General features: G+C 37.5%; 1 protein-coding gene across 10 annotated transcripts in view; it reads right to left on the bottom strand.

The window, feature by feature from the left end:
- Positions 1-3947: 3947 nt before the first annotated feature.
- Positions 3948-24692, bottom strand: part of LDB3 (LIM domain binding 3) — a 116486-nt gene continuing 95741 nt past the window's right edge. For 8 of the 10 annotated variants that reach the window (XM_058840694.1, XM_058840693.1, XM_058840698.1 and 5 more), the window contains 6 exons: positions 20546-20673; positions 14937-15237; positions 13549-13729; positions 11220-11340; positions 9791-9906; positions 3948-8607 (listed from right to left, as the gene is read on the bottom strand). In XM_058840694.1, the coding sequence (XP_058696677.1) occupies positions 8518-8607; positions 9791-9906; positions 11220-11340; positions 13549-13729; positions 14937-15237; positions 20546-20673 (937 nt within the window). In that variant the 3' untranslated portion in view covers positions 3948-8517. Of the gene's footprint in view, positions 8608-9790; positions 9907-11219; positions 11341-13548; positions 13730-14936; positions 15238-20545; positions 20674-23377; positions 23426-24692 lie in introns of all 10 variants that reach the window. The other 2 variants (XM_058840695.1, XM_058840696.1) reach the window with 1 other exon arrangement.

Genomic DNA, 24692 nt, shown 5'->3' with positions numbered 1-24692 from the left:
ATGCTAAAGAATAGCAGCTATTGCACGTGTGACCATCAGGAAACACAGCTGTGCTTCTTTGTGTTACAATTAATTACTTCCGTTGTATATAAAATTGAAAGTATTGGTACTCTGGGGCGGAAAAAGGATATCCTGATACACTGCTCCTATTTCCTTACCAAGGCCTATTACTGAATGTTTCACCATTAATTCACTTACAATGAATTACCCTGCAAGGAATGAAGGAAGGGTTGATTGGGTGGTTAATTGTCATGCTAAAAGCTACTTTTTCTTTGGATTTTCGCTCTCCTACATTTTTATCTCATTTTACTACTTTTGCATGTTCCCTCTTTGATAGTAATTGTTCACTTTTAAGTAGTTGCACTTAATAATGAAGGTCTAAAATAAACATTTACTTAACTATCTTTTGACTTAAAGATTGTTCTATTAATATTTTTTAAGTTACAAGATCAGAGAAAGCACAGTCTTTCTCACTGTCTTTTAAAGAAATGAACAAAATCATCTCAACTGAAGCATTTGTGGCCAGGTTCTCTGAACTGAAGCTGGCACACAGAGATGCAATTTATATTTTTCTGTGCCAGTGAATTTCCCTAAGCTGGAGGGGAATGAAGATTCTTACCCAGAATTAGGGAGGAGTAGTAACAGCCCTCTGTTATGCTTTTTTTTTTTTTTTTTTTTTTTTTTTTTTTTTTTTTTGTGAGAATTGCATAGGAGCAAAAACTGGTTGAGGTTATACTAAATAGGCAAATACGGAGCCTAAGGATATAGACTAACCCCAAACTTTAATATCTACTTTTTAATAACTGATGCTTTCTTTTTAGAGAACTTCTAAACAGAGAGCAGCTTCTGTGACTGCTTAGGAAGTCAACAGTCTCCAACAACCACCAACCATGTTAAGTCTATAAAAGCTGGATAACGTGTTCTCTATTTGTCTCTGAGAATTTAATCTCTCAGGATGTGTCTCCTGTCCTAGAAGTCTGTTTCAAAGACTGTTTGAAATCTATTCTAGAATGTCAAACACAGAGCTGAGTAAGTTACATGTGGAAAACATCCTTCAATGTGAAAATAAGTAAATTTTGCCAAATGAGCTAAAACCTTTTCAAGATTGAATTCAGACTGGTGTCATGATGCTGTAACAGAAGAATGGCAGCTCAGAAGAGCTCCCATTCCAGAAATTGCTTTACATAATAAAAATGGCAGAAAATCACAACCCAAGAAACAGCCCTGTTGTCCTTTTGCTGCTGCAGCTGGCACTGGGAAGACAATCTCAAAGGCAAACTGTGCTCTGCCATTATTTGATAACCACATGGTTTAGATTCAGGTATGCCCTGAGGCCACAGCTAGAACCAGAATCCCTGACTAGCACTCTGGATTTCTTGCAAGGGCTTTTTGGCCAGAAGTAGATGCCGTGTGGTGCACATGCAATAAAGCAGAAAATTTCAATTAGTGTCATCTATATTGTGGATCCACAATAAATCTCAGGAAGTCTGGTATTTGCAGGATGCAGTGGGCTGAATATACTCACATGAGCAGCACAGCCCACTCTGTCACCTTTTACCCCACAGCTTACAGGCTTGTGTAAGGAACAGGAACTCTGCTCAGGCTTCTCCATATGCATTAATCACAGGGAAATTTACAGTATCTTTGGAATCAGTACAGGGAAAAAATTTGCAGAAAGAAAATCTGTCAAGGAATGTGCAGGGGACAGCAGAAGAATATTTTGTTGTGAAAGAATAATACCTGGTCTTTGTTTATAATGCACAAATAAAAATTTTATTCCCGAAATCCTATTTTTTATGTGAAGCCAGATTTTTGGAAAGTGTGCCCTTTTTTTCTGCTTCCACATCTCCCGTGTTATCAGAATTGTGGAGTTGTTACTTCGTAAAGCACAAACACCTAACAGATAACAAAACCCAGGTCTTGAGGTGCACTCAGATTTGTGCATTATTCTTAAGCTATATTCAATAAATGGACTATATGATAACAATTTAGGCTCACATAAAGCAGGTATGAAACACATCCACTTGAAGGATATCAGAATCTCAGTTCTGAGTGTTTTAATCCACATATATGTCCACACATGCACATAGGAATGCTTGCATTAGTCAACATGAAGATTTCTTTAAATGAAACTAAACCTCGATCCCAGCATTATTTTCCTGTCTACATATGATTAGATCTTAAAATAATTTAAACACTGTAAATCATTCTTTTGTTTTGAAATGAGATCTTTAATTAAGGCTATAGGTTTTTATTAAACTTCCTAAAAATCCAAAACATCCTCTTTAATGTACAATCTAGAACAGTGAGTTTTCTGGCTTCAGTGTAGCAAGCAGCATTCATTCCACAAGCACTGGAAGAATCATCACCCTCATTCAATTCATGGCTATATTTTTATCTATATCTTCTAATTAAAAGAAAATTAAATCTCAACTCTTTTTCAGTAACAGTATGCACAGTAAAACTAAGTCGAAGCAGAAGAATTTCTGTAACATTTTTGTCATTAATGAAAATAATCTGATTTCTAAAGCAGTAAGATTAGAAAATACTTTTGTAGTAGAGGCAGATTTATTAATGATACTTTATCAATTAATTTATTATTCCTGAACAGTTATAATCTGGAAACTTTTAAAGGAAAAATGTTTTGTTCAAAAGTTTAGCTTTGTTAAAAAAAATCCCTTCTTGTCTTTATTACAGAGAAGATTCTTGTGACTCAGCCTGACAGTCCTTATTAGTACAACACACATTTGTTAGTGTTTTCCTTTGATGTAATCTTCCTAAGAGGAGGAGGAACTGTGTTTTAACAGCTATCCAAGAGCACATTTCATAGGAACACAGCACAGAATTTATGCCTGAATATAGTCTGAATCTCATCCACAACTCTGATTTGCCTGGGAGAACAAAGCATTTCATTGTGTATTCAATAATGATTTCAGCAATCTTATTCACACATTCCTTCTTTTCTTAATCAACAGAAACGAGCTGAATTCAAGATGCACGATTGGGAGGGGGAACACAATGCCAAAGCCTATACTTCTGAAATCACCATTTTCTTCAGAGCAATAATCTCTCTTTAAGAATCTCTGTTAAGAATCCCTTAGTGCAGCACTTGTCAAGCCTTTTGCACCATGTCCTTTCCTAATGAACTTTGCTCTATTCACTTTTTCCACCCTGTCAGCTGGCATGGTGCTCTGCTTATGCCTCTATTGCTTCCAGTTCCAACGACTGAACTCTACAGGGATCACAGTGCACAGTTTAGGGAGCACTGTCTTGTGCAAAGGTTAAAGGTCAGAACAGACAATCTGAAAAACAGCAATTTTATCTGACAAAATACTGTGTACACTCTGGGCATTCTTTTCAATTGCATTTCCTTATGCACACTGTAAACAGAAATCAGGGCTGGAAAATAAAATCAAAAGTGCACAAAGTTGTGATTCCTGATGCTGTGCTTGGTAATGGCATCTAAATCCAAGTCTGCCCATTTATTATCTAACTTCTTAATTATGTTTAGTATACTTAATTGTATCTCTAAAATGCCTGCATTTCTGAGGGGTGTGCAACAGGAATGCACAAAATGGCTGTTTTTGTAAAAGACACTGTTATATGAAGTCATCCTTTCATTTGTACATATTTCTTGGCACTAGAGCTCAATGAGGGTGTTTAAAACATTTTGTATATTTTAAATAATTTTTGCTAAGAAATGGAAGAACACCTACCTGAACTTATGTAGTCAAACTTTGTTTGCAGATGTGTCAATGTAACTGAAGACAGGATTTACCCACTCCTTACAAAGTTACTATAAACAGTATTTGTTGACACAATAAGGTCTGGGACTATACAGGTCTTGCTCAGTTACAACACGTACTGTTAGCAGACTGCATCTTTTAAGCATACTAATATTTGTTTAAAGCAGCATTATTTGGTCAATAAAATATTCAAGACTGATATACAATAATGTTGAAACCAATGCTTTTAATTTTTATTTTCAGGTCTGAAGTAGAGAGTACAAGTTTGTGTATGCTTTCTTACTGATATTACATGGCTAAAAGCTGTCAGCTGTTCACATGGCATATTAATAAATATACCCAAATAATAAAGTTTAAACTGTATTTGCACATTGCTTTTATTACTAGACTGTTTTATTCATGTTGGCACAGATAATCCATGCAACGTAATTACTCACATCTCATAAACCACCAGACATTCTGTTCTGAAATAACTAGCAACTTAGGAAAAAATATCTATCTAAAAGCAAGGGCACTTGTGGCATCAAGTCAACATGTCAAAATATTATAAAACCTAGACTTCTAATATATGATCACTGCAGGCAATAAATCACTCAGTTTCAAATTTTGATGTTTATAAATACTAAACAAATTAATATCCACTACCAGGAGACAAATATTGCAAACAAACATTAGTGTGCCCAGCATTAGACACTAATGAGTGTGTTCAGTGCTGTGGACATTCACATTATTAAACATAAATACAAGTAATCTTCAGCAAAACATTTCACCCAAAGTACTGACCACTGAAGGACCAATGGAAAATATTTTTCCTTGTTTTGAATTGATTTTAGAATTGTGTAATGTGTGAATCTAATATAGTAAAAACTAACGAAAAAAAGTCCGAAGACTGTTTTATTTTGTCCAGATAATAAAAGTAGCCTTCTTTGGAAACATTTAATTTGCCCTGTTCTGCAAAAAAGAACACCAAAAGAGAGAAAAGAATTAAAAAAGCTTTTGAATCCTTTGACTGAAAAGTTATTGAACACTTTTTAGTTAGACAAAAGACTGACCTTTTAAATTGATCATTCAGAGGTACAGTATCTTTGATTTATTGGGTAAAACCTCACATTAATTAGAATTAAAAGAAATATTCAAAAGAACTTAGGAGTTATCCCAGGCATTTCTTACAAGACATAAAACATAATCAAGTACACATTATTCATCTTGCATATTTTTGTACATTATTTTCAGTGATAGTTAAAAGGCCATTTTCTGAATTTAGAGATACATATATTATTATATATATATATATGCATTTTACTCTCTCCCTATCACAAAAGTGACGTAGCAGAAGAGTATCAGCAGTTATGTGGTATTCTACCCCTGTGAAAGTTAAAATGCTACATTATTATTCACAAATTTCTGGTTCAGATATGTGCAAAAATTATATCCTAATATAGATATCAAGGGCGGGTACGTGGATTCCCTGTTTTTGGACCACATTATGAAGCAGCACAAGTCATAACAGGAAAATTTTATTACATGACAATCCTCAGGGTATCTCTGTTCTTCATTCAGAGATATCACCGTAGCTCATATAGTGCTATGTAAACTCGCTTTAATCTCACTCGCTCAGGCAGCAGCTGGAGGCAGGGCATGCGCTGCAGCTTCTCTGCCCCAGGAAATCTTCAGCACTCTCTCAAGCCAGCACTGAGCTCTGCGCTGCTGCCCCCCTGCAAGCCAGCTCAGCCCTGCTTACATACCCTGCATTCCCCTTCCTGCAGTCCAGGCTTCAGATTTACCAGATTGTATCCTTGCTCACCCTTCTGTACGTATTCAAACCACCTCTCTGGGCTATCGGGAGCTATTTCTACCCTTATTTCTTACTCGGAGCCCGCTCTCTGACTGTGGTGAGTGATCCTGGCTGCCCCCACCCCACGCCTACTCTGCCATGCCGGCTTGGTGAAACCGGCCCGACTTGGCTGCTCCTCCCCTCCAAGCCCAGCCTCAGGACGGGCTTCCCGTGTCCTCAGTGCCTCATCTTTCAGTGCCTCATCTTTCCCCACTCAGGCAGGGCCCGCAGAGCCCCTGCACTCCGGCTGTCTCAGGCTCTCGCCCCGGTGAGATGGCAGCCTCTCCTCTCCTCCCCTCTCCTCCCCTCCGGGCAGGCCCCGATTCCCACACCCCGCCCCACGCCGGGAACTCCGGGCTGGCCCGGGCCGCCTCAGCTGCCACTTCTGCCCTACCCAGGGACCTGGAGGAAGCTCAGCCCCAGCCATGCTGCCTGCCAGCGCCTTTCCAGACTGTACTCCTCCCTAAGCTGCAGCCCGACATCCCTGGCCAGATCCTAAAATGATTTATCCTTCGTGCTGCCACGGAGAGGAGCCTTACAGGGACACGGAGAGGGAAGGTGGAGGGGAGAATGAGACACACAAATAAACACATGCAGATCAGAGGGGAAAGAGCCCGTGAAATTCTCCTGAGGCATCATCACAAGCCCTTCCCATGGAGCCTGACTCCCTGTTCTGATGTTGCTGTCAGAGATTAGTCCCAGTCAGTGGCCAACACTGACACAAATCTGCCTAAAGAATATCTTCCATGCATTCTCAGGAGAGAGTATGCTGATGTGAATTCTCTCAAAGAACAATTAATAATAAACAGCATTTTGTTGAATGGCACCGAAAAATGAAATGTAGAATTTTCTCACTTGTGTGAATATGTATTTAATGAAGTCAAATAGGAGTGGAAAAATATTTAACTTCCATAATTATGATTTACTCCTCTGGAGAATATTATGAGTCAGATTTTTGGATTTTATAATCTGTGGGACCATATTCACACCAGCCCAGCACCAACTGAAAACAGAAAATTTGCTTACTTATAGAAAAAAAGAAAAAGAAAAAAAAAAGAAAGGAAAAAAGGGCTTTGTGTATAATGTACTAGTGTTTTAGAATAATTCATGCATACAAAAATCTGACCCTGTAGCAATGGAGATCAGATCACTGCTAAGATCAGTGAAAACTAAGATACCTACTGAATAAATACAAGTCATATATGTCAAAACTGCCACAGGCAGTTCACGCTGTTATTTTTGTCCAAGATGCAGACTGCCTGCAGCTAACTTAACTCTTATATTAGAACTCCAAATTTCATTTATTCCTCCCCCAAGCTTTGAATAGTTTTTCATCCCTTAAAAGACGCACAAATGAAATGGGCATTACCCATGGGAGGGACAAGACAGACAATGTTATGTCGTTTTTTGCTACTCAGAACACAAGGTAAAATAGGTGCAGATGGCACCAGCATGTGGCCCACAGAAAGCATCCTCAGCCTCAGAAGTACTAATTCAAAACTGTCAGTACTGCAAGCTGTCAACACACACATCATAATTCTCACTTAAATGAGTTAATAAAGCTTGAATGGTGATCAGACTTTCCATCTTAACTCCATCAGACAGAACTGCTGTCTCCAATATTAAAGTCATTGATATTCAAAAATTCAAAAGTATTATCAGTACTACAGGTATTGCTTATTTGAAAGAAAGAGTTTTATAAAGAACTGTTTGACTAACTTGAAAGTTATTCGCAAACTATTAGGATAGATGCCTGTATGGTTATTAGAAAAGATGACTGTATGGTTATCCTCACTGTTAGAACATAGCTACTGCTTTCCAATGGCAAATACTGCTACAATTCATGATGTGTTGCATTTAAATTAAGGAAAGGAATAGAGTATGTGCCTGCTGCCTTAAGAATTTTTGATCAACATTCATTCACTTTAGGAAAAAGAAAGCCTTTTTCCTAATTATGTGGGATAGAGTAGGGAACTTTTGCAAGCTATTTCCCACAACCTAGCTGTGCTAGATGGATGTGTTTCTTCTGACCTTCACCGGTGTGAAGGTCCAGATGTAGGTTCCTACCTCCCTCTGATATCAGTGGGAATTAGAAACCAAAGCAAGATTGAATCTCCTTTTCCGCAGGAGGAAAGGAAAACTGGTTTTGAATTAAAAGTTGGCCTTTCCAGCCAGCCCTATTCCATTCAATGTAAGAGCAATTCAGAGAAAGCCAGTTGTCCTTTTCCATTATGATTTGAGAGTGAATTATCTACTGTGCACATAGAAGCCAAGTGCACTAGCAAGGCTGACCCAACCATTTTATTATCAAACTGTTACGGATTGTCACCTAGGCTTCCCAGCTACATATGGATCCAAGGAAGACTTGTTATTTGGAAAGAATCTAAAATATCTGGTGCTATGAGGAAGCACCACAACATAACGGAATAGCACTCACTTTTCCTAGAGGAAGCCCTAATCTATTTTATTTCCCTTTGAAAGCTATGGCCTTTGGTTCTACAGATGACTGTACATATGGCACTTACTCATTCTTGCTGTGAAAGAAAAATGACTTAATACAGAAGTATTTTTCCAGTTGTTTTTAAACACCAGTGTGTGGTCTAAGCAGTAAAACTGCTGTGGGTAGTTAGCTTAAAACTATATTTGCACATTACTTTTTATATTAAAGTTTTTAGTTAATTTCAATATTTCTGCCATCTGTTGCTCTAATAATGGATTAGTTCATTAGTTCATTTGGTTTTGACTGTTCATTCAATCGGTTTTTGTATGAACTTTGCAAAAAGCACATTCTGCATTTATGAAAAAGGATAAAGTTAAACTTGAGAAGTACCAACTTCTAGCTTTTACCGAGAGAAATGCTAGCCATGGTTATTAACTTTATGATTGCCCAGTTAGTCATCTGTTTTACCCCAGCATTACTGACTACCAACTCTTCTTTTAAACATTGATGGCATGGGCATGCTTCTTGCACAGTGGCTTGTCCTTCTTGGAGTAGAATGGCTGACCTTCCAAATTCACATGGCAGACCTAAAATTAATAATAAATGCAATCAGGAATAATTAAGGAAAAAGGGATAAAGATGTGACTATCAGTTTCAGCTGTATTGCTCTTCTGCCTATGCATTTCTTTGGTGATCTTTAGAAGTCATGGATTGATTTGCTGTTGATTTAACCCACTGAAGGAAATAAAGTTAGGTCCTTAAAAAGAACCCCACTGTGAGAATTGCATATTAACAACATATAATGAAACTATCACTCCCACAGAAAACAGGGTAGCCATGAACAAGCAAAAAAGAAACATAAAATATTCAGAGAAAGTATCTTTATAAGTGATCAATATTTATAAGTGATTAAGAGCTGTTAGCTTGTGAAGGAAACTTGCTTAATGTTCCATGTTGGAACTTCCAAAATATTTAAGTTTTCACAAGACACATTTTTGCAAAGCTAGTTTAGCTTCAGATATTTATAAACATTTCTATACTTTCAACTATTCTACTTAAATTTTAGACTTAAACAAACATTAGAAATTGTCACTGTTGGTTTGGTGTTGCCAACATACTATTTTTAGCTGATTAGAGATTCTAGACATTATTACTTTTGGAATAATATGTTGCAGATCTGCTCAGTGGTATTAGAACCAGATGAAAGTACTGTTTATCATATGGATTTTTCTGCTTTGTGTGCAGTGTGTGTGAATATGTGGGCCACACGCTAGAGCTATGTGCACACCACAGATTGATGAGTTTGACCAACTTCTATGCTAATTACTATTCCCACTCTCTAAACAGACTTCTTTTTGCAAGTTTCAACAAGCATTCAGCATGGAAATACAAACTTCACTGCTTTGTAAGTAAGATTATGGTTATACTGTTCGGCATGGTGTTCATTTACTTTCAGTCTTGCCCTAGCTTTATTTGGCAAACACTGGAAAGAATAACAGCAATAGTGCTCTTTACTACTGTATGCAATATCTAAAACTGGATGTGTTATTAGAAAACACTCATGATGGTCAAATTTCATAATTCTAGTGAAAGTTATGGAGGAGAAGATAAATTACTCCTATCCTTCTCCAAATGCAAGTAAAAAATTAGATTCCATCCCTCTGCATTCTTAAGCATATGTTACCAGTTATTGCTGCTTTTAGGTTTTCTGATGTTACTACACAATTTAAGAGTATAAAGGAAGGAGATAGTATTTCTTGTAGAACCTACAGCACAAATGAAACAGGTGTCATGCCAAGTGTGTCCAAGAGCTTCAATGAATTTATCTCCAGCTTCAACAGGATAATCACAGCCATGACATTTTGTGCTGAACAAAGCAATATAATCTAAAATGAAACAAAAAGAAAACTTAGACCAAACTCTTAACATAATCATACTAAGTCCAAAAGAAATAGAATGTTTCAAGACAATGAATGTTTTGATTGTTTTTGCTCAGATTCCTACTACATTTACTGAAACGCTCCTACTGAAATTTTCTTTTCTTTCATTATTTAATTACAAGCACAGTCCAGAATCCCCCATTAGTACAACATTTATCATTAAAATGTAGAAGACATACAAAAAGTCCATGGAATTTGAAGTTATGTTTCTCACATTACTTTCAATTTAGCTTTAGTATATGTGGAATCTATTCATAAGACAAATATGGTTATACAAAAGAGTCTAATGACAAGGGAATATTACAAGTTTCCATGCCTGGATTAATGCTCTTTTTCCATAAAGAGAGAAAACTATGGAAACCCCATACTGGCTGATTAATACATCTTTACTTTGGATTTGGATAGGCTTGACATTGAAAAATATTAGTGGAAATTCCAAAGGTATATGGAATTCATGAGAATTATTTGAAGTTCTGACAAAACCTCCAATTTTAAGGGGTAGGTACCCAGTCAGTCATGCTATATGGTTTTTGTTCTTCACCAAGAGCTACTCGGACTTGTAAAATCTGAATTGCATAACCATTAGGAAGGAATCTCCAGAGATAAGTAGGCCACGAGCTCACTGAATGCACAAAGGGAATATAGAGGGAATGCCACTTAAACATTAACCTCCTTCCTGCCTATGTCAGGCAACTCGTTTGCATGGCAAGTACCATTTTGGGAAAACATGGCATTTTCTTTTCCTAGTTGGCAAGAAGCAGTTTGTTGCAGCAGCCAGGAAGCAAAATCTGCACTAGCATGTGCTGCACATCTGTGCAGAGCTATCTTCTCATAAGTGTTGGCTGAGAAATTCTAGGGTGAGGCAACAGCATCAGAGGTCACAGCTCCAGCAACTCAGTGGGATTGCGGGCAGCCCTAGAAGATTAATTTTTCATTTCTGGTGAGCAGAGTCTACCAAGGAGGGGAGTGGAACAAGGGAAGATGTGTAGAGAAAAAAGTACAAAGTATGATAATACAGAAGGGAGAGAAGTGAGGGAAGGCATTGTGGACACTGAGGCAAAGACCAGTGCTCTACCATTCTCTCATATAAACTGGAGAAAAATACAGAGACACGACACTTGTATGTGTGGAGAGTGGAAACAAAATCCATGCAGGATGGGTATCTGATACTATTTTTTTCACCAGCTGCTTTATTCTTTCATTGTTTCCATGAACATGAAGCACACAGTTACTGTGCAGAACTGTCCAGACTGCCATACCTTTCTCACAGTAAGGCTCCCCATCCTCCATGTGGAACAGGCTATTCCCAAATGGTTTCTTACAAGCAGCACAGACAAAGCAACTTGTGTGCCAAGTCTGTCTTAGGGCATGCATCACTTCCTGTAAAACAAACAAACAAGCATACAAAAATCTCCAGCAGACTAGCCAGCCCTGCAACTTCCTCCTGGAGAACAAACACAAGGCAGAGATGCTCTAAATTCTTCCCTTCTGTATCAGCCAATTTCCCTCCTCAAAAGAAAGAATTATGACAGAAATTGGGCTCCTTTTGGAAAGAAAGAGGAAATAGGACTACAAGCTTTCTAGAACAATATATTTGCCAAAGTAAAACAACATGGTTCAGCCAGCAGTTTGTATCAACATGCCCAGTCACTGTTATAGAAGGGATTCTGCACAAAGATTCTGATTATTTTCTCTTTTGTTTTGCCACAGCCAGTATGAACTCTTCGATGCAAGAGTACGATTTGTTAAATAAATTTCAAAGAGCAATTTTCTAAGACCAAGAATAAGTGGTGTAAGTCTGTTGCTTCAAACTAATCTAGATTCTGTAGCAATTTTTTATGCTTCTTATAAGAATGATTCACAAACTAATGTAAAAATCTAAAAAAAAAAAATAAATAAAAGGGGGGGAAGGTTCTTTTAACTTATGTGATTAGTAAAAATGAATCTGCATGTCTGTCCCTCGTCCATGTGTTTATCACAAAAAAACCCAATTCTGTGCAACAAAATTCTCCTCAGAGTATTTGAGTACATCTAGATTTTATCAGCTTCTTACTTCTGTCCAGTGTGGAGAAACCTCTATTCCTGATTCATTCTTTTGTCATAACCAAGTCTTCCAAGTCCAAAAGCTGCTGTAGGGGGCTCTGATACACAGTTACCTGCTAATTTGTCAATCTTACATGTAGCCATGATAATGTTTGTCAGTGCATCTCTGTCCAACTGCCCAGATTTCCAAGGGCCAGCTGCGTAACTGATGTAAATTAACTTTGTTAACTTCAGTGAAACAGCAATGATTTATACCAGCTGAGAATCTAGATCCTATTTTATGTTGCTTCCAATCATACACATAGACTCTCATTCACTTTTAAAGATTGTTTTTAATATCCACTGATTATGACAAAATGGATTGAAGTCCTCTTTCCGTGCTTTCAATCCAGTGAATAGACAAAATAAGTCTAATTTAGAGTTGCCATATATCTCATTAGAGAATCACCATTTGAGATTCATTAAGTTCTGTTACTGTTTGCAAAACAACTATTGCTGATAAATAGGTTTGGATCCATTTATGAACCTCAGTGAGGTAAGAAGCAAAAATAGCTTGAGAAATCTTATTAATATAAATAGAGGCAGCTGGCATCTTTGCTATTTTCCTGATGAAAATCCATAATGGGAAACTGATTTGTGCCAGCATTCATTAGGTAGGTTAAGTCAGCACTCTGCTATAAATTACTCCTTCTGCTGCAGTAGCAAACAAGACTTGGTTGGAGCCAGAGCTTCACCATGGATGTCTGATGCTGCCACTGCTAACTGGCAGTTGCAGAGAAGAGCATCTGTAATGCCAACATTTAGACAGATGTCAAAAGGTGACAGCTAAGCAATGAAAAACCAGTGGGGGTCTCATTGCTTCTTCATTTGAGTCACACATTCAATAGGACTGCATGCATAAATACACTGCTAAAATTATTGATGGTATTCCAACCTCACCACCATCTAAGGCAAGTGGAGAGCAGATTAAATTGTACATTTACTTGTACATGACTCCTTTAAGACAAAGTGTCATTTTTGGCTTTGTGAATTCAGATATTTGTATTTATTCTGTATTTTCTTAACTATAAGAAGCAAGCAGAATTCTTCAACAGCTGTGCTGCTAACTAACAGTGAGGTGCAGCAAGAGCAATAGGCCTCTTCCCAGCATCACTGATTTCTCTACTGAAATTTTGACTAAGTCCTGTAAGAAATAAAAACCCAGTTCAAGTCTCTTACTACAAGGAAGAGAGAGATAAAAGTAACATAGTGGGTATCAGATAACAAAAAACTACCCAGAAAGTGTTACTTATTTTAGATCAGTGAGATGGTACCTGGATCACATATTCTGTCTATGAGCTCAGTAAGGTACAGAAATAACCAAGCCTTCAGATGAAAAAAAAAATTATAAAATAATATGTTTCTCATTCTGAAATAATCAACAACCTGGGAAATAATTAAAAGGATGCAATAATAAAACATCTACATTCACTGCTTACAGTCTAAACTATTTCACTATTTCAGAGATCCACACAGTTGCAGAAAGGGTTAATCTTGTTCTCTTACCCCCATAATCTTAGTGTGGCATCTGGCACAGGTTGGTGCAAAGAACTGTTCATAGCAGCGCTCACAGTACACACTGTTCTGCTCCTCCACAAAGCACATGTCAGCCAAGGATGTCTTGCAGTAAGCACAATTGAATTCTTCTGGGTGCCAAGAGCGACCCATGGCTACCAGGAAAGGACCTCTGGAAACAATCGTAATTGTCTTATTTGTATTGCAAAAAGGTTGAATGACCCTGACTGCAAACTCACTTTGTCAGACACCATGTACACATGAGAAGCTACTTGAATCATGAGGTGCATATTAAAATAACATTCAGAAACCTGAATAGAAGAGGTTTCTTTCAAGACTATTACTCAAAACACATTGGTTAAAACATTACATTATTGTTTGGTATCATACACTGCATTTACAGACAACTGTTGGAAAAATCAATTGTTTTCATATCTGCAAAGCTGTAAGTGGTCTTTGTAAGCAGATGCAAAGAGAATAGGAAAAGGCCAAAGGCAACAGAAGATAATGCTACTATTTGAAAGCATGAAATAACAAACAAATTTCCATCCTTACACACCCACACCTCCCAAGAGCTACTAAAGTCTCCTGCCTTCTTTCTGTCTGAGAGCATTGCATGCAGCATGTTCTAGAAATGTCAGACTATTAGGTGACAACTTTCTGTTTCATTATGTGGAAGACACATTAAATTCATTTTGGTGATTGACTCTGGTGATTGTAGTTAGATATAGTGATTATTACTGGAATATTTCCATTCCAGAACATATAAAGGGCAATAATCAGCACTTCCACATCACCAAACTAGCTCCTTTTAGTAGGGAAGACTGTCATTAAACGTGGATTACTTAAAGTTGGACAGCAGTGCATAGGCTAACAGGAGGCACTGATCCAGCAGAATGAATTGGGAGAAATGGGAGAGGCATGCTATGAATCACTGGTAACAGAGTGTGGGCATTATCTTTCTCCAGACACAAAAGCAACAATTACATTTGGCTGCTGTTCCAAAATGCTGCCTCGTTCCTTTTCTCTCCCCAGTCCCCCCCTCTGCCCCCAGTCCCCTAACTGTCCCAATTAAGTTGCATGAACCTCCTTCAAAGGGTTACCTTAGGACCAGAAACCTCTTTAAAATCAAGCGGGGATTTGCTGCAGCATCCAAGAGCCAAACAATTAGCATGCATAACTTTACAGTGATAAAAAGTGAACCACTCAACAACAGAATGAGCTCTGGAAATGTTAAATGAATGAAGCAGACAACGGACATCCCTGCTAGGTAATTTAACGGAGTCTGAGGCTCTGGAACTGTATATTAATGTACAATAATCAGTCTCTCTGATACTTCTTTTCCTGCTTCATCCCTCTTCAAAGGCCCATGACCTTACCGAATGATGCTGTTACAGTGCCCACAGAGAGGAGTTCGGCTGCTGGCTGGAAAACGCTCCGCCCTCTGAACTGTTCCCCGGGCTAATGCAGGGGGCTGGGAAGAAGTTGAAACTGGAGACGGGTAAGCAGAAATTGTGGCAGGAGATGGCACTGGAACACCCCTTGGTAGGATGTGCTTTGTGACAGTGGTGGTGGATTTTCCAGGTGCAAATTTCTGGGAAAAGGAGTCGTCTGTTACCCAGGGAGGGCGACTCGCAGGCTCCGTGTTGACAGGGGTGTAGGAATGAACTGGTGCTGGCGCTGTTTTAAATATCCCAAAAGAAACCAAGAAGGATTTTAAAGTCTTTCTTCTACTGTCAGTACAGCAACACTTACCAAAGGGTACTCCACGACACACATACAATAAAAGCTTTAGGTGATAGTTAATTATGGCCTGTCCCACTGCTGCTCATTTATTCAGGGCTGAAGCCAAGGGTATCAATCACTGACTTCTAATACACAAGAATTACAGAAATCATTGTCTACTGGCTTTTACAGATTTTATGGAGATCATTGTCAAGATCATCTCTTAATTTTCTAGTAGGAATGGACATGGCAATTCTGTGATAATTTCAAAGACTGTCATATACTCTGTTCAAGATAAGGTTAAAAATAGAAAAGCTGGATGATAAAGTTTTAGATAGAATTCCCCAGAATTTCAGTAAGTTATGCTTAACTTTTGATCTCATTATATTAACTGAAATACAACATGTTCTACAGATGTCACTGTTATCTATCATTTGTAGGTTTATTCCTAGGTTTTTGAAGAAAAACAGGCTCCCACAGGGAACACAGAGATAGAGAGCACTGGAAGCAATACTGAGGGAGACAATTCAGCTCACATGACCAGCAAGATAAAGCCAACAGCACTTAGAGAAAGGCCAGACTTGTGGTTATGACTGATCTCAGTTGAGTTCTGGGCTCTGCCACAAACTTCCTGTATAACTTTGAGCAAAGCAAAGTGTGTCTGTGCCTCAGTTCCTGTGTGTAAAACAGAATATTATCCTTTATCTCTTCCACCCTTTGACTAGCACACAAAACCTTCAGTGCAGCCTGTCTCTGTGTTCGTGTGCAATAGGCTCTAATTTTGGGTGGAGCTTTATCACATTAAAATAAGCAAGAGGCATGGGCCGCACATACTGACAAGTTTTCCCACTGCCCTGTTCTATTCAAAACATCAGATCTTGCATTATGTAGGACTGAAGTTACTGCCCAAGAAACAGCCTCACTCTGCCAACTACAGGAGCACTAAAAGCACTAAAGTTTCCCTTTGCAAGGAAAACAAAGCAAATTATCATGAAAAGAAGCTTAGAGAGCTGAAGTGTTTTGCCCAAATGAGAGAGCACAGTTTTGGAAGCCAGTTTTCCAGCAGTCTGGGCAAACATTCAAGACAGTAGATCCCAGCACTAAGAAAATCATGACCAAATACAACATGTATAGGTTTAAGGGGCTTGCAGGAGGTATTTAATCCAAGAGGGTTCTTCTGAAAGTAACATGGTTCTTTCTGCATAATTAAGTGCTGAGAAGATTATGTTTGACTTAACAGCCCTCCCTCAGCCCACACCCTGCCACATAATAACTTACACTGATAATTGGCAATTGCTTAAATTGCATATAAATGTACACACTGTGATCACTCTCGTGATCTTTTTATTGAGGTCAGAGTTGAATCTAGTGCATTTTCTTGATAAAAATTTCTTATGGTATAGCATCAGCAATGTTTCTATTTCATAAAACTGTATCCCACCTTAGCTTGAGGCTTCTTTTTTTTTTAACTTGGAAATAGTAAATAGTATTTAAAAATTTCAGAACAGAGTTTATAAGCAATCTCTTTAGATCCTGAGGCTCTTGCTATTTATGTATTACAATATTAAGATAGGGAAAATTAGAAGTTAATATTTCATCTCTAATTGGTGAGCTCAAAAGGCTCCCGCCTATGAGGCTAATTAAGCAAGGTGACTTCAACTGATTTCACTACATTCTCTCTCCCTTCTATTTCTTTTCACTCTTCCATTTGCTGCAGTAAAATAAAGAAACAGAAAAAAGGAAAGAAAAATAAAACAACAAAATAGGATTTTTTCCAGTTACTAAAAGGAAGTACTGGAGGAATTATTGCAAAATTACAAATGCTGGGTGTTTGCATCTGCCCAGAGTTCTCTTTTCAGATGTTATAATTTAATTTTACAGGCTTGGTTTATTACAATACATTTTCCTCCTGTGAGCAAGCTGCAATTTCTATTGCTTCAAAATAGCACCACTGCAATATATTAGAAAGATTTCACTAACTTTGAGATTTTAGCAATTGTTATTAAAAGGGAATTACCTTGTTTTCTTAGAACTACATCCCTAAGCTTATATGAACAATTCTTTTGTCTTAGTAGCTACTGCCATACACATTCATCTAGAACATTTATCTATTTCAAAAAGTCTTTCAACACTAATCAGCAGAAAAAAGGGGCTGTTTGCTGATAAAAAAGTATTAAGATTCAGTATATTACAGAATATATTCTCAAAATACCAGTATTGTACAAGTTGACCATTAACTTAAAAAATGAAAACTTCAAATAATTCAGCAACTTAGCCTCTATCACCTTGTTTCCTTCAGCCCTCACATTCTCTTAGAATAGGAAAGAATGAATGGGATTATTGTTATCCTGACAGAATGGCAGGAGAAGAGGTCTCCCTTAACAGGAGTAGGAACAAACCAATTCCTTGCTTCTGGGGAATCTGGAATCCTCCCCCTCAGCTCTTTATTTATGGTCTATGGCTATTTTCTCTCCAGACAAAAAGTCACATTACCAAGACTCATTTAGTAAAGCGAAGATTTATAGAGTCTCAAATGCTTTGGTCACACACTGACTTGCACTGTGAGAACATTTTTATCTTTTTTTTACCCTTTGTTAGTAAATGATGAAAGTATTACTCTTTACTGTTTTCAGTTATTTTAAGTTAACTTAAATTAACAATCACAACTGATATGGCTTGTTCTACACTTGGTGGCCACATCCTTGAAGCCCAAAGTTTTCTCGTATACTTTTATAGTACAGAGTAGATGAGAGACAAAGCAGATGACGTTTTATAGGGAGACATTATTCTTATTTAGGGGAATTAAAAATTAAATGGTGTGGAAGATGCTTCTGCTAAGCTGGAAACGCTTAGGATTCAATATAAAGTTCATTAAGAACTGTGGGAATCTCTCTACCAATTGCTAAAACAGCAGATCAGGCCTTTATGCTTGACCAATTTTGCATACACAAGTAGGCCCAGTTGGACTCAGGGATTTAACAGGAAAGATCTGCTTTCTTACATTTAGGTATTGTGTTACTTCGTGGTACAGAACTGGAGCTGGATTTGCTTGGGGTATGTGAAAAGTTATCCTGGTCTGGAAAAGTCTATGGGAAAGGAATACCCAGGTACGTTCTGCCATCTAGTGGGCCTTGTTCAGAAGAGAAATCTGTGCTCCTTTTAAAAACAGGATATGAAATTTAGGGAAAAGATTTCTGAGTTCATAGCTTTCTCTACTGGAAAAAACTAAAGATCTTTACCAGCAGAAAATTTCCCATCTGAGCCAGATATTCAACAATGCATTTTCATTTTGAGACTTGTTTCAGTTTGTTTGAGGTTTTTCAGTCTGAAAGCTTAAAATAGCCTTGTAAATCCTCTCAGTGACTGATTCAGGTGTCTCTCTATTGGGTAAATGAGCCTGTTTATTGGTGTTTTAATCTGGAAGTTGCTGCCCCACATTTCCAAGGGAAGCCAGTCATTGGCAAAGTTGGATGAGGTTCTGTCTTGGTGGTTTGTTTCTAAGTACTATTGATTTTCCCATCTGTGACAGCAACTGCCATTTCCTCCATTTCTTCCCAAGTGGCAACTTCCCATTTGCTCTGCAACTGTCTCCGAGGCAAGCTCATGTTCCAAAACCACTCTGAAATGCTACTACATCAAATATATAACACTTTAAAAAAGGTACCAAACAAGAACCAAATATCTTCACTGAAATCTCTGCCTGGAACCTCTCTTGTACCTGAGTCACTTTAGGGTTCAATTATGAAGGTATTTTAGAATCCCTTATTGGATATTTCAAACTCCTAAACAGTACAGGAGGACATTTTATTTCTCTGCCAACTATTTTGAGCCTTTATTGAGATGCAATAAGGCTCAAAAACAGCAATGTAAGGAATTGCAAAGGAACACCAGCAAAGTAAGAAAGTGCAAAGAAGATGCCCAACCCAGGAGAAAACCCAGGAAAAAAGCCTTTCTTCTTATGCCAAGTAGAATTCAACAGCCAGCTTTGACTTTACCAGATCCAGCCAAAAATTGGAAATAGCTGCAGATGTATTTCTGTGGCAAGTTTGTATATTGAACTGGAGTTTATACTTCCCCAAATGAGCACAGGGCTTAATGTCAGTCAGTGTATTTAGGAGCTATTTTGACTTGCCACAGTTTGCTCTTTTCTGCATTATAGAAATATATCTGGTGTCATCATCTTTTCAAGTCAAAAATAATAGCATTTGCCTTCAGTGAGAACATGGTATAGACTGGTGCACTTAACCAAAAGCAAATGAGGAGGAGCTGAAGGTTTATTTACATTGAGACCCTTAAATAGCTCATGAGAGCTCTGACTTGACTTTTTCTACCTTTATGTCTCAAATATAAAGATCATTTGATTTTTCTGCTTTATGCCTAACTAAAATTCCTACATTTGTTTAATTTCAGTACATCCAGAAACAGAACATCACAGAAGACAGAGTTTAAGACTGTTAGAATTCTTGATCTTTTCATATTTATTTGACTGTAAAGATATAAATCAACTTTTTAATTCTCTTAAAAATCTAAGATCAGAAAAACCTTAATTTGAAACAGAACTGCCTTTAGAATTATATTGCTGCCTCATTTAACTCATTCAGTTTGAAGGTTCGCATTTTGATCATCAATGGCTTTAAAATCTCAGTCCATTTGTAACACATTAATACCAAGGGAATTTAAATAGTATCATGGAGCATATTTTCCAAATGAATGGTCAAATACATTCCTTAAGTTTCTAGATCTCTGGGAAATGGAATAGCATTATGAGGTGCTTTAATGCCTGATCCTTTATTTCAAATGTAAGCCTAAGTTTGAGAAGTTCGATATATGGTCTTACCTATTTTGCAAATATATCCTATTCAAGCAAACTCCACTTATTTTACCTCCTTCCTGAACTTTTAATTCTTTAGCTGCTTTATCAATTCTGTAGTGTCACTGTCCTCCTAAATGGATACACTGTGTTATTTTGTGAATGTATTTCTGCTAAAAAATCAGCCTACACATTTTTTATTAGACTTTTCCCTTGCTTTTAGTTTTCCCTCAGTTTGTTCTACATTTTACCTCTGAGGCAGAATACAAATACAACATAATCCTCAACCTTCAGACAATCTGAGGAAAAACTAGCAAGATTTAGTCCCATATATATAAATACTTTCTGAAATGTCTGTGTACAAAATATGTGCTTTCTATATTTTATTTTTCCAAAATAAATGCGTGAGCATTTTTTTTTCTGAATCTTTTCAGTACTTTGAAGGCTCCTTACCTGGCTGGTAGACAGAGGGCTTTATGCTGGCAGTAGTAACAACTCTCATTTTTGAAGCAGCAGAAGGAGCAGGACTTTCACTGTAGCTTCCAGAGACTGGCATTGGTGTAAATGACTGGGTTGTGTTTCTAAAAGCAAAATGTAGGTGTGAACAACCTTATAAACAGCAAAAATTACTGCCCATACAGTAACAGACCTGGCAGTGTTCAGAGCACTCCAAGAGGAACTGTCTGTGAGACCTACAGAGAGAATGTTGGGAGATTCATCAGTCTTTATCATTGCTAAGGAAGTCTTGGACAATTCTTTGGACAGAAAAATTAGTCAGATAAGGATTTCAAGCAGTGGCACGTTTGCTGTTGTTGTCACAGAAAATAGCTTGCTGAGGGAATATGACAAATTTGAAACTCTCAGTTTAACAAGGGATGAGGCTTCACAAAGCTGCACACAAAGTTTGTGTTCTCTGTTCCTCTGCAAACAAAAAGGCCTGGTCTTGTCTAAGATAAATCAATGAGGGATACCTAGATTTAGAAATATACTTGCTCAACATAATTACTACTATTACAAATGCTAATTAGTATTTATATACTGTTATACTCTTTTCAAAAATATTGAAGTTACGTTTAAATTTTTTTCTGGAGCTATCTCTTTTCCGTATTTACACTGACACCAAAATTTACATTAATTTTCCTAATGTTCAGATTCATCCTTCAGAAAAAAAAATGTGATATGTAATATTATGATCCACTTTCTTGCAGTCCTAGAATAAAAACATTTGCTCAGGATTCCAAACATTAGTAAGAAACAGTTTTTCTCTATTTTATGGCTTAGATGATGATTCTCAGTTTGATTACAGTAACAGATTAAAAAATATGCCTCTTCTATCAGCCAGTTACCTGGGATGATTCTGTTTGTAGTGCCTGTGCATCACAGACTGCTAAAAGAGCATTACAGTCAAAGCAAGCATGAGAAATAAAGAAGTATGAGGAAGGGAAGCAAGAGATAATGAGATGTGTGCAGTAAGAAAAACCTATTCACTACAGAACATCCTTCTTACTCACCCTGAAAACATAGTTTTGCTTTTTTTTTTCCTTCAGTGTCACTGCCCTGTGAACTACCTACAGATCTCTACCTATTTGTACTGACAATTAAGGAGTTATTTCCATAGTGGGTTTGTCTATAGGAAAACATCTGTCAGCAAGTGAAAAGGAGCATCCAGCTTTGCCAGATTATTGCTCCATCTTGACTTTACTTTCTTAAGAGTGGAACAGATGCCATCTGGAGAAAACACATTATAGTCTTACATGGCAAACCCAGCAGATTTCTTCTGGTAAGAAGGTAAGAGGTAAGAAACATTCTAAGATATGGAAAATTTCAATTTTTAATTTTGAACAGAATAAACCTGTTCTCAATGTAGCTTTTTGCTGCTCTGACAGTGTTTCTACTATAGATCTAGTTTGCATAGCATTGCTGCCTCAGGCTAACTTATTTTGTCTATTTAGCAAGACCTAGAAACTCAGCTATTGCTACAATGACTATAGCTAATTAATTCTGTACCAAGTCCAGGGCTTAGGCCTGGATTTGGGTCCACTATACCATGGGTGAACACAACTCTCCAAGGTAAACTATTTTAGTGGGTTTGTAGTCACTGTAAATTCTGTTGTGAACTGTGCTGTGATTTGTAACTGCCAAAGCTATTCTAGGCACTGTAAAACTTGCTGTTTTCCATTCTTTCCATCTATTTCCTGACGATACCTCCTGTGTGGTGCCTAAGAAGGCACTGTGCTTGGGATCACTGGACAGAGGCCACTGCTCCTGCCATAGCACAGGGACACACACACACTGTGGGCACACTGCCTTCACCCACAGCTTTCAAAACGCCATCGGCTAAACACACCATCTAAAGATTTGTTTGTGTTTTAAAATTTGCTACCCAGGGTAAACTAAACAGCTCAGTGCCCAATATTTACAATGTGGGTTAAAAGATTTTAAAATTATGTGTTGCACAGCCTTAATCTGTAAATGTCATCCAGTCAGGAAAGTCTACTCCCAGGTGCACAGGTCCAGCAAAAGACTCATTTGAATATCTCTTAATGCACAAAATAAATAAAGAAACCCTGACCCAGATTAGTAATACTTAGACTGTCATGAAGAAAACTGGTTATTCAAAATTCAAGTGTTTCCCAAATGTAATATCATAGTAGAGCCATACCACAGATTTCCTTGTGTTCAGGAAAATCAATCTGAAAAATACCCCAAAACAACACCCTCCTCCCCACAGTCATAGTACCAGAACCATAGCAAAATTAAAAGAAGTAACAGAAACTTCTAACCCTTTGCATGTGTATGATGCATGTTAAATACAATAAAGAAGGTAAGAAAGCTTGTCAAAGAGAAATAAAGTGTTACACTACATCATTAAGGATTTAGTGGAACAAAAGATTTATCAGAATATCTGCTGAAGAAAAGGAAATGGCATGTGATTAAAAGAACAAAAAAGAAAAAGAAAAAAGAAACAAGAAAGAAAAAAAGAAATAAAGAAAGAATAAAAAGATGTTGTAAGGACCAAAGATGCTTTAATGGATCAAGAAGCACTGGCATCTCAAAAAGCAGTGAAAGCAATCCTATTGAATTTATCTGTAGCAGTCAATGGCATGTGACAGGCAGCAAATTAAATACCGGCTCTGAAAACTATTAGTTGTCAGAAAAAGAAAGAGTAAATATTTCTAAGCAGATCATTTTTATGTTAACGCTTCACTAGATGCCTACTAGTAGCAATAAACTGGTTTGTTAAGTGCTTTTAAGGTAGAATAGCTGCACAAAACATTTTTATACCTCTGCTTTGACTGGTAGCTGATGGAGGTGGAAGAATGCCGGTTGAAACTAAAATGAGACAAAAGTGGTATTTGAAAAAATATACACAAAAGATTGGGATATCTTACCCTACCATGAATTTCCTATGAGTAAGAAGTGCTCTTAAATGCTAAAATAAACAACATGTACATATTTTTAGTCACATAAGATGAGTATTACATTACATTTTGTTTTCTTATTTAAGCTGAGAATCACAGTGAAACCTGAAGAGGGGTAACATTAAGTCAAAGAGCTGAATATATTGTTCCACAAGTCTCTCTCATCTGATCTTGTTACTTGATTGTGGAACCCTAATTATTTTTATTAGCACAAAAAAGTAAATACAAGGAATTTTTCTCAGTGTCGTAAGTTTACATTGCATCAAACCCGAGAAGCAAACCTTGAATGAACCAAAGGCCAAAGACCAGGGAAGTGCTCCAGCTTATGAAGCAGCTCGGAGAACCCCACAGAAAGGACAGGCTGGCATAGTTGAAACAAAAACATCCACCCACCATGCTCAACTTTTGCCTTGCAGAACCTTTCTACTTCTACTGTCTTAGGTAAACAGGTAGATTTTTTTTTTTCTTGGGGAAAAAGCATAATTTCAGAACAGAAATGAGTCATTTATGCAAATACAGGAAGTACTTGAAAGCCTGCACAATCTATGATCTGAGAAACAAGAGATTCAGAAAGAACAGAGCTCCTGTCTGCAGGGCAGTGCAGAGCTGCATGGCATCAATCCCATCCCACAGAAGCACAGCCCACATTTCCCAGAATCACCAGGAGTCTGCCTTATGCCAGTTATTTTCCTGACTTCTGGAGAAGAGTTCTTCTTCCCTTTACCATGGACACAGTGCTTGGATTAAAATCTCCTGATCAAAAGCTACACTTGACCTTTAGAACCGTAATTGTAACTCTCTCCATTGTTTCTCCTGGTTTTGTATTCCCAGAGTGCTGTTGCACGGGGTGCCCTGCTTTAACCCTCTGGATGGAATAACCCATCCTTAAAGAGCTTCAGGCTTATTCAAAACTCTCCTGCTGTGCTTGCTTCTGTTAAGTGAGATTGTAAGTGGAATAGATAACAGTATGTCAGATTTCACTGCAGATGTAAGAGTAACACAGTCTGTTAAAGGTTAGTGATTTACTTCAAACACTCCTCTTCAGGAACATTATAAAGATTTTACTCATGTTAAGTGTATGCATATGCTCACAAAAGCTAAGTCACTATAGAACTGGATGTACTGAAGGTTAAAATCAGATTTAAATAGTTAAAGATATTAATCAAGAAATCCTCCTG

This window comes from Poecile atricapillus, chromosome 6 (assembly GCF_030490865.1).
Source record: "Poecile atricapillus isolate bPoeAtr1 chromosome 6, bPoeAtr1.hap1, whole genome shotgun sequence".
Taxonomy (NCBI): Eukaryota; Metazoa; Chordata; class Aves; order Passeriformes; family Paridae; genus Poecile; species Poecile atricapillus.
Note: the sequence above shows the minus strand (reverse complement) of the source record. Positions and strands in the feature narration are given on the sequence as shown.